This window comes from Lactuca serriola, chromosome 6 (genome assembly GCF_051521515.1).
Source record: "Lactuca serriola cultivar US96UC23 chromosome 6, Lser_US96UC23_V15, whole genome shotgun sequence".
NCBI classification, from domain to species: Eukaryota; Viridiplantae; Streptophyta; class Magnoliopsida; order Asterales; family Asteraceae; genus Lactuca; species Lactuca serriola.
The window spans coordinates 5,542,407-5,553,722 of NC_136413.1; the positions used below are offsets into that span (position 1 = coordinate 5,542,407).

General features: G+C 37.2%; 1 protein-coding gene across 1 annotated transcript; it reads left to right on the forward strand.

Moving 5' to 3' along the window:
* Positions 1-9,830: 9,830 nt before the first annotated feature.
* On the forward strand, positions 9,831-11,115 carry INP1 (transcription factor). The gene is made up of 2 exons (XM_079006002.1): positions 9,831-9,952; positions 10,073-11,115. Exons 1-2 carry the CDS (start codon positions 9,937-9,939, stop codon positions 10,912-10,914), a joined length of 858 nt encoding a protein of 285 aa, XP_078862128.1. The 5' UTR covers positions 9,831-9,936; the 3' UTR covers positions 10,915-11,115.
* The last annotated feature ends 201 nt before the right edge of the window (positions 11,116-11,316 follow it).

Genomic DNA, 11,316 nt, shown 5'->3' on the forward strand with positions numbered 1-11,316 from the left:
TGCTGCAATCCAACCATCCTTCACACCCTTAAAACAAACATACATTTTAGAAAATTAAGTGATGGAATCAGGCATGACATTCACATCTATCTTTACTGTTGAACCAGGATGTGTCCTCATTATTTCTTCGCCATAACTCCATACTTTACCATAATGTTCTATCAAACTACCCTTTATCTCATCCAAAGCATATCTCCTAGCATTTCTACATTGGAGTCACACTAACAATCAAGTTAAACTTTGTACTCACTTTGGCTTTCATTTTCCTTATGCTCATTTTGGGGTTCTTCAAAAGTGGATTCTTAAAATGCTTTCCAGTCCATTTATATGTTACAATGGAACCAAGTTTGAAGACTCTTGAACAGTTATGGTCATGTAAGTCCCTAAAATGCCCGTGTATCAGTCAGATCTGTTTGATGGTGCGGAATCCCAATCAAACGGATGATGCAAAATAAAATAGAAGAGAAGAAGAAGAAGAATATGATGAATCTTGATTGTATTAATGATATGAATGAAATTCCTTACACAAGATTCACACACAAATAAAAGCTCCTGTCTCTCTGGCCGTAAACTACTTCTGTTCAGCAATCATCAATCTTTACTCCTCACCCTAACACCTCTATTTATACATGTTGGATATGGGCCGGAAACATATGGGCCGTAAATGAGTTTACGGCCGTAAGGTATTTACGGCCGTAAACTCGGCCGTAAACTAGACCGAAAAATCCACAATTATTACACAAAAATACAATGCCCAGAAAAGTAAAGTATAAACCATATTTTTGACCCAACAATCTCCCCCTTGGTTTATAGCTTTCTTTTCTTAATGACCCAACAAGCTCCCCCTAAAAAGTAGCTGGCTCTTCTTGTCAATGTTCAATGGGAGCTTGGCTTCAGCTTTAACCTTCGATTTCTTCACAGCATCAGGATGAACATATGAATCTTCAAAGAATGACTTCATCTTGAGCACTTGAGGTTTTCTTCAGAATTTGGCATTGAACGCACATTGGGTGAGGAGGTTTTACGTACTGATTCTTGAAAGATAGTGCTTTCAGCTTGAGAATCTTCAGAGAGAACAAATCTTCTAGATCACTTCAGCAAGTTCATAGATAGCAGCAGACTGTTTGAGGAGGCTGCAATGCAATCCGTCACATAATCTTCAATTGCAACTTCACCTTACTTCTGGGGTTGAAGGATTGAATGTTGAAAGAATAATCTTCATTTCTTGCTCCTTCGAATGAGAATTCTTCGATGCTCACGGACGAGGCTTTGGCTCAGAAATCTTCAGCACAAACTCCATGAGTCTTATCTATACCTGAAATCACTATTCAAGACAAAAACAAAACTAAAAGAAAACTTAGCACACAAATTAAAATAGAAACAAAAATATTTTTAGATTTTTGATTTTTCTGAACAAGAAATAAAACAGAAATAACACTATTTTTGGATTTTTAATTTTTGATTTTTTTTTTATTTATTTATTTTTTTTTTTAACTCTCCCCTAATATTTAAATTAGAAGAAACTATAATGGATTTAACAAAAATAAAATGATATCTAACTTTAAGAGAGACTTGGGATCAAAGTTTTTAGACAGCCTTTATCCACTTGTCGGTATCTTCCATATTCACATCTTTGTCTGGTCGATCGTCGGTATTGTTGTCCACTTAAACACGAAAAATTTGTGACTTATTTAGGACATACTATTTGATACAAGACAAGGTGAACTTAAGTTCCTAAAAATTATATCTGATCCTAATTCCTTAGATACTATATCTTAAGGTCCATTCATCTGACGACGACCATGGATATTGTTGTCCACCTAAATTGAGCAGCGAGATCTACAGACAATCTGTATGAGTTCAATTTTTAGGTGTACTGGAACGTGTTTCCCGCTTCCTGATATGCCCCAGCCATCAAGAACTTCCAGAGTACTCCTTACACCGGGTGAGCAGACAACCATTCAGAGAGAGAAGAGATTCAGAATTCTATTGCTAACTACTTCAGAGGGGTTGAGAAGAAGAAGGTTGCATATGCTGTGTACCAGGTCGGATTAGAAGTCACGCAAAGGAGACAGCATATGGCTAACAGATGAGAAGTATTTCACACACACACACACATATATATATATATATATATATATATATATATATATATATATATATATATATCCTGCAGAGAAATAGAGTTGCATGTGTTGTGTACCAGGTCGGATTGGAGGTCACGCAAAGGAGACAACATATGACTAACAGACAGAAAGAAAGAAAATGATTTTCTACAAACCTAATTTATCGGAATTTACCAGTCGCCCCATCCAACCGGAATTAAGGACAGAATCCGCACATCGAGGAAAAGTTAAGCCACGGTTCCAAGTACGGGTTCATTTAATGTGACGAGTAGATTCCCATATATATCTCCCTGCTCAACCTATCCGAGCGTCGTATTGTCAGGCTGAGCGTATCTAACTAGGTCAAGATTTGTCAAGTCTATAAATTTCCTAAGTTCAAATCTCCCTAGTCAAGTCTATTTAAAATTTTTCGTGCCTACCGACGCATCAAGTCAGAGCATAGACCCTTCAACTTCGGGTACGTTACGCAGACTCAGGTTGCCTGTTATCACTTGATAATATCACTTCCCAAAACATCTCCCTCAAGCACATTTCATAACCAACATTTTCTTTTTCTGATTTTCTAATGTTTTTGGATTTTTTGGATTTTTTTATTTTAAATTTTCTAATTTTTGTTTTGTTTTTATTTCTCCCCCTAAATTTGTGCATAAGAGAGAAACGAAAGTAAATGCGCAAATTTAAACTATCCTAAAACAAAAATTAGTCTTTAAAGTGAATCAGCTTCAGAAAAACTCAGGAGTATAGAGAAGAAAACTCAAACCGTAAGTCACCGATTGAATTTGCATCCAGAAGGTCTGAGAACGGCACGCGTAAACTCAGAACATATCCAAAAATTCTTCACATCGTTAAGTACTAACCCCATTTATGATCCCTTCCTTTCTTCCCTTCCCACAGAGGACACATTCTCCCAAGCAATGTTTTGACTGCTGTACAGATGAGAGATGCCTCCTATCATGTTCCTGGAAAAGCTACTACCAACAAACCGAAGTCTGATGATATGCCTCCATAGGTGCTCCGACACAAAGCGGGATCAGTTGGTCTTTGGAACCCAGTCCATTTTGAAACTGGGTCGACCTTTGTCATCCTTGCACGATACTCTCTCCCATGACATGTCCTGCTTATCACAAACAGAAGATGTAGAAACGTTAGAAGCATTAGGAGATTTGGGAGTTTGAGCCTTCGGAACCCATTTGTAGTTGGGTTTAACCCATTTCTTTTTCGATCCTATGGGTGGCTCAGTACTTGATTTGGAACTAGAAGCCGACTGCCGAGATGACTTTGACCTAACCGGTCTTGACTTCACAGGAGCATCTCTTGGATTGGGCTTGTTGGCTGACATATCCTTCTTGCCCTTGGGATTTGGATGCATGGCCTTGTGGGTTTGATTCTTGGCCTTCTGCGCGTTCCAATTGTCAATGTCTGATCGTGAACTTGAGGGGTTTCTTTTGGAGTATCTCCCTCTTGGCGTGTTCTGCCATCCTTGTGCGTAGTAGGGAACATACGCGCGATTAGGACAATTTTTGGCAATGTGTCCAGGTGTTCCACAGTGAAAACATGTCCTTTTCTTCACTGGGGAGTTGTCTCTTCCTGCCCCTGGTGGCATATCCTTGCATTGTCTCTTACTTTTCCCACACGCACAGTTGCAACAGGCACTCTGTTTAGCTTGAAATGGTGGCCTATATTTACCAATGGGAGGTTGATTAGAAGCAACAAATTCAGAGTTCAGGGGGTCGTTTGTTTGTTTAGAAGAACTCTCCTTGTTCTCATCCTCTGCTACTTTACCTGCACATGTAACATAAGCATCAATATTTTCAACATTAATAACCCCTCCTGACATAAATCCAGCTCGTTTGCCATATTGAAGATGTGCCTCCCTGTCAATTTCGTTCTTTGTCATAGGGATGGATGTGTAGTTATGATTGTAAGGAGGAGGTACACTATCATACCCTAGACCCTTGTGTTGATTCCTTTTAAACTGCATGCTTTGGTCTATCATATTTGCAACCACCTCACTTGAGAAATCATATTTTCTAACATCAAGTTTGGCAGTTTCAAACTTTCCTTTCAAAGATTCAACTTCAGCCACTAGCTCAGCATTTTTTTTGACTACATAATCATAGTTTTCACATTTGTTACTGTAGTCTTCCTGAAGTTTCTTAAAGTCCTTGGTTTTTGCTTCTAATTCAGCCTTCAGGGGTTTCTGTCCTTTCCTGAGTTGATATCCTTTATATCTCAGGTCCTCAACTTCCCCTTTTAATAAATCAATTTGTTCCCGGAGAAATTTAATCGTATCTTCACATGATTTAGAACATGAAACTTCACATGAATGAGAACACGACACTTCATTGACCGGAAGGTTTGCTGAACTCATTGTTTTTCGACAATTCAAAGCGTTAAATTCTTCAATTATATCAGCCAGACTAAGACGATTGAGATCTTTTGTCTTCTTGATGTCAGCCACGTCCATGTCCCACGATTTTGGAAGTGAATTCAATAGCTTTTTGTTGATCTCGGACTTAGTCAAGAAGATCCCGGCTATATTCATCTCAGTAGTAAGTGTAGTAAATCGCTGCAACTGAGCTTCCAGCGTTTCTCCAGGGACATAATCGAAAAAGTTGAAATTTTGTCTTAAAATCTCCTGACGATTCTCTTTCATGTTTTCAAATTCCCTCGTAGACCTTAAAATCAATTAATTAAAAAAAGAAAAAAAAAACAACTAGAAGCAAACGTCAAATTTAAAATGCCTTTTTTTTTTAATTATTATTTTTTTTTTTTAAAAAAAAACAACCTTAAAAGTCAAATTTAAAAAAATTAAACTTGAAAAGTCAAACTTAAAAATCAAACCGAAAGGTTAAATTTGAAATTTTAAAAATTAAACGAAAAAGTCAAACTTAAAAATCAAACCGAAAGGTTAAATTTGAAATTTTAAAAATTAAATGAAAAAGTCAAAGTTTAAAAATCAAAATTTGAAATAAAAAGTCAAAATTAAAAATAAAAAATAAAAAAATAAAAAATAAAAACAATTATTATTATTTAATTAATTTATTTATTATTTTATTTTAATTTTTTTAATTTGGATGAAAAAGGAATTTAAAATAAAAGGAAATTGATTTTTGTTTTTGGGCAGAAAGTGTAAATAATTCTAAACTTGCTGCGACTGGAAGAGGTTAAGTTTAATATTTCGGAGGGAAATCACAAAATGGCTTGCTTGCCGACTTGGTAAGGCGCGAGCTTGCTGAACCCAAGTCTCGAGTTCGATCCTTGCAACAGGTAAAATTGCTCCTACTTTTTAATTGAAGCGCTGCTGCTGCTGCTGTTTAGCCGGCTTGCCCTAGCCGAGCCGTATACTTCCAATCCGAGCCGCAAACTCCGAGCCGCCACGTCCGAGTCGCAAGCCGCTGCCGAGCCGAGATCTCCGAGCCGTATACTTCCGGAAACCCTAGCCGTAAACTCAAAAGCCGCCGCCGGCCGTAAACTCTTCCAGATTACGTGAAAATTCGACTTTGAAGCTCCAAAACTCAATCAAAAACCCCTTTTTATGAAAAACACAAAGAACAAACTTCCCTTATTTTTGCGAGATCTATCCAAAAACGCAAAAATATTTCGAAAATAAGATCAAATAATGCCCCAAACAGAGTTTACGGCCCAAGAACTTGGTGTTTACGGCCGTAAGCTTGGACCGTAAACACAGAATATTCAGATTCCAAACGAATTGTAAAACCTTTTGACTGATACAACTTGGCTCTGATACCAATTGTAAGTCCCTAAAATGCCCGTGTATCAGTCAGATCCGTTTGATGGTGCGGAATCCCAATCAAACGGATGATGCAAAATAAAATAGAAGAGAAGAAGAAGAAGAATATGATGAATCTTGATTGTATTAATGATATGAATGAAATTCCTTACACAAGATTCACACACAAATAAAAGCTCCTGTCTCTCTGGCCGTAAACTACTTCTGTTCAGCAATCATCAATCTTTACTCCTCATCCTAACACCTCTATTTATACATGTTGGATATGGGCCGGAAACATATGGGCCGTAAATGAGTTTACGGCCGTAAGGTGTTTACGGCCGTAAACTCGGCCGTAAACTAGACCGAAAAATCCACAATTATTACACAAAAATACAATGCCCAGAAAAGTAAAGTATAAACCATATTTTTGACCCAACAGGTCATCAACTAAGGACTTAATCTGGAAAGACCTTTAACTACTCATCTAGGAAGCCCACAATCTAAAAGGACAAGAGGGGTTCTTGCTATCTTTACAGCATCTCACTAATAACCTCTGACTATCATTTTTCTCATAATAAAAATTGTACCCATTCTTTACTGCATAGTTAGTAAACAAAATTTTCAATTCCACAGGGTTAGAGAATCTCATACCTAGAATTGGCACCATTTTGTCCCATTTATGGTTCTCATTATGGATAGGGTACACTGGTTTGTCATCCCCATTGTTGGTTTCAACCTCATCAGTTTCAAGCTCATTATTTTTATCCTTAGAAATATCTGACACCCGGTATAAGAATTCATCACCAACAGTCTTGTCTAGGGATGAAAGTGGGTCCAAACCCGAACCGTTGGACCCGGACCCGGAAAAACGGAACCCGTAATTGACGGATTATAGGACCCGTTAACCGGACCGGTATACGGGAACCGGTTCCGGTTCGGTTCCGGGTATCGGACTGGGTAAAGTGGGTATGGAACCGGTTGGAACCGGAAATTGAACATTGGAACCGGAAACCCAAAAATGGAACCAGAAGCCTCGAATTTTGGAACCGGAAACCTTTAAATTTGGCAAATTTTTTGTTTAAAATGTTCATTTAGTGATGGTTTTCATAATGAGCCGTTATAGTTGTATTTCATGTGTTTTACTGCATGATACTATAACATGTCACTCCAAAACAATCCCACAAACAAATCCCTTGGAATACTGCATGTGTTTGCCTTTTGTTTCCATGTATCCACCATGTATGCCAAATTTTTAGGAATTTAACATGAAATGAGTGAACTCTTATGGAGTTGTGGTGAACACTTTTATAATGTTAAGCTTATAAAGTTTCTAAGACGTGTACAAAAAAAGTAAATGACAAATTTATTTGTCTAGGCATTTGGTGGAATCACTTCAAGCACACAAAAAATAAATGGATGTCAAACTTTATGTTTTCACACATACTTCATTTATAAATAATGTTATTTTTAGCAATTTTGGCCAAAAATCACAATATTATTATGTTCTAATTTTATTTATTTATTTTAAAAATAGACCAAATAAATTGCAAAAGTCTCTATGGTTGGGCCAAAATGGCAAAGCCTGGTTGCTTCACTCGTATCATGTGTAATGAAGGGGCTGCAAAAAGAATTAAATATAATCACAGGGGATTATCTCCACCAGCACCCTCTGTACAAAGGTAACAACAGGAAGAACAAAAGAATGTACTAGTAGGAAGAATTTCAATTAACAAAAAATACTTTGAGCTTAAGTATTATTGATTGAAAAGGTTTTCTGGGCTACATAAACATACCACACGAAGGGTCCATTAAACTAAACACAAAATAATCATAGTAAAACACAAAAAGTGGAATAAAAACTATTAAATAAGAAAACTTCCAAAAATACCCCTGCTCTTATTTGCAATTTCTACAGATACATTAACATGTTTTTAAGTCCCTTTGATGATTTATATGTTTTTAGCTTAACCTCTACTGCAAAACAAAATCCTAAACATCCAAAACAAAAATATATCAGCTTTTCCAAAAATACCCCTAGGACATAATCTGTACTGTTTGAATGTTTGTATATACCCAACCTTTCTGGGATTCTGTGACTGATCACTTGTTTCCTAATAGGAATGGAATCAGAGACAAGAATGGAATCACAAACTGGAATACCGAATACCAAGATTGCTTTATTAACTTTCAGTATGCATAGTCACAGCTCACAAGTGTAAATCACATTGATCATAACTATATAGATATATGCAAATATGTATATTTATGCATGTATGGAGATACATAACTCAAACTCTGATGATTTCAATTGGGAATATTAAAAAATAGAACAAAAAGTAATTAAGAATTGGATTCAAGTTGTTGGATCCATGTGATTACTTTGAAGATCGGCATTGATTAATTAAATGTAGGAGATTGATTTGAAGTTCAATTGAGATTGAATGGAAGAAAAATCAAAACGAGATGAATGTTGTCGATCACAGAGGAGAATAAAAATTATGTTTTAAGTCACTCTTGTTGTTCCCGACTCCTGTTGTTGTCGACGATCACAGAGAAGGGCCAAAAAAACGAGATTGAATGTATTTGATGATTGCCGATCACAACCATTGAGGATCATTTTTCGACGTCGAGCAAGAGAAAAACGAGAGTAAGCGAGAGTTATCGATCACCACAATAACCCTTCAGTTTCGGTTCTTTTCCCTATATCGGGTCTTTAGACACTAAACCGGTTCGTTGCCCACTAAACCGGTTCCGGTCCATTAAACCCGGTTCCGGTTTTTTAAACATATTCGGTTCAAAAACCCGGATTACCCGGAGCCATTGGAACCGTACCCGAAATACCCAGAACCCGGATAAGAGTAATTTTGGAACCCAATACCCGACCCGTTTAAGAAATATCCGGTTATACCGGTTCCGGTTCCGGTTCTAAATCTCACCCCTAGTCTTGTCAAGAGAAGGAATGTAACCATCTGCTTCATGCTCATATGGAATATCATCAGAAAGTTGTGAATCTTTATCATCATCCACGTCCGACTCAGAATAATGCCCTTCATCATCTTCTAGTACTTCCATATCAGCCCAATCAAGTACAACTTCATTTTCATGGTCTATATACACATTCATTCTTAGACCAGCTTCATCACTATAACCTGTTTCAATAAACTCATAGTAGTCAGCATCATTCCCATTTCTCCTAATACCCTATGCCAATGGTTCATTTCTAGTGCAGTAATATACATTATCGCAACTGCCTTCAATCAACTTTGCAACAAACAACTTAAACTATTTGAGATTCATTGCACCAAAATCGACATCAGAGATTGAAACAACAACAACGTTCAAGTACACTAATGGTTTTGGTGCGAATAAACCATTATAATGTACATAAACTGTCAAATACTCACAAAGTTTGGAATTGGAGGCCATCTTCTTCACTGTAACACTCACATTCACCACTTATCTTCAATTTCGTAACTGTATTCTTCGATTAAACCCTAACTGTAAGTAGAAAAGGAGGTGAAAGAGTAACGAGTTTGCAACATGTTCTAGGTCCACGTAATACGACATGCCATCTCTAATTAAATGAGATAATCGGCAAAACAGGTGATAACTTGTATCGAGGGTTTTGGTGAGCAGGATTATTAAGTTCAATGGTATAATAAAGACAAAAAAAAAGATAAAAGACCAAATGGGTACTTATCGAACACTTTATTACCCTCAAATGTCATTTTCCCTTGGTGAAACCCTTTTATATCTCTTTAAAAAAAAGTGAAACCCTTTTATATTTGGTAAGGTTAACGGATAATAGAAGCAACAAAATCGATTATATTTCCAATTTATGGAAAAGAGATACAAATTAGAATTCAAAATATATAAATAAATAATAAAATTAAAATTATGTAGAGAAATAAGGGGCAATAACACTAACAAAATCTATAAGTAGAATTCTCCCCCAAAATAGAAACGAAAAGAAAATGCAGTGGGAGTTTAATGGAAATCTATATAAATTCGATTTTCATCTCCTGAAGAACTCGAATCCCACTTCAAGATTCCCAATCTTTTTCCCCCAAAAAGATGATCAGATCTTTATGTAAGTTTCTCAATCACTCTCTGTAATTCATTTTCATAAACATATTTCAAAATTTCTTTAAGAATTTTATTATGATTAATGATTAATTGTTTGATGCATTAATGATCATTGCATTTGCAGCTCGAAAGAAACCCACCGGTCGCCGGCGATTCAGGGACTACTACGCCATATGGATCGACACCCTGAAGACAATCCACCTCCCAATCCTCCGCCACCACATGTCTTGCGCCACCTCCACCTCCTCCCCAAACCTCCTCTCCGCCCACGTTGAAATCCTCCACCACCACTTCAAATCCTACTACCACAACCTCGACCTCGCTGCCTCCACCGACGTCTCTCAAATCCTCATCCCCGTCGACCACCGTAACGCCATGGAACTCCCTTTCCTCTGGCTTGGCGACCTCCACCCCTACCTCTTCACCAACCTCCTCCGCTCCTATCTCCTCCAACACGACGACAGTTTCTCGCTTCAAGAACCAGAGAACGAAGACGAAGAGTACGATTATCAAGAACAACAAGAACAAGAAATCGAAGAAGAAGACGAAGACGAAATCGAAGTGGGTGAATCTTGCGAATTCTTGAAGAAACAGTGGCCATTAATGAATGCTTGGAAGATCCAGTCGCGTAAATTAACAACCAGAATCGATCAGATTGAACGTGGGCTGCGGTTGATGGTGCCGGCATTGATGAACAGAGCAAGGAGAGCTCAAGCGGGGTTTGTTCAGAAAGTCGGCTCAGGAGAGGTGTCTCCGGCGGCTGCTGCGGCGGAGATGGAGGAAGAGATGGTAGGGATTGTTATGGATGCGAATAGGCTGAGGAAGGATGTGATATCGGAGATTGTGAGTGTAACAACTGTGTATCAAGCAGCTCTGTTTCTTGAAGGATTAGCCCAATTTCTTGTTGGGATACGAGATGGGAAATTGTTGCAGGAATTCAAATCTTGTAAATCTACACTCAATTGATTATCAATTGTATTTGTGGATCATATTCTTTGAAGCTTGGATTTTTCATGGTATTTGGGACATTTTCATCTAAATTCCCAAGTGTTTGTAATTAAAGTTTTGATTTTTTTTCTTTTGTTTTGTTTTTCGACTGATTTGATCTATATAGTGTACAAAGAGTTCTTTGTTTGTTATGAAATTAAAACTTGGAATTTGAGTCCATTTTTCGGCATCAAGTATAAATGTTAATATGTGCACGCATAGGATAATTGTTTTTATTATGTTAACAACTAACAAGTATGTTATAACCCGTGGAGGGATACCAATAGATAATAAGTGACTTGTTATAAAAGAATATACAACAAAATTCGAATCTATGTTTATAAATAAAAACCAAGAAATGAAAAACCAAATAATATTTTG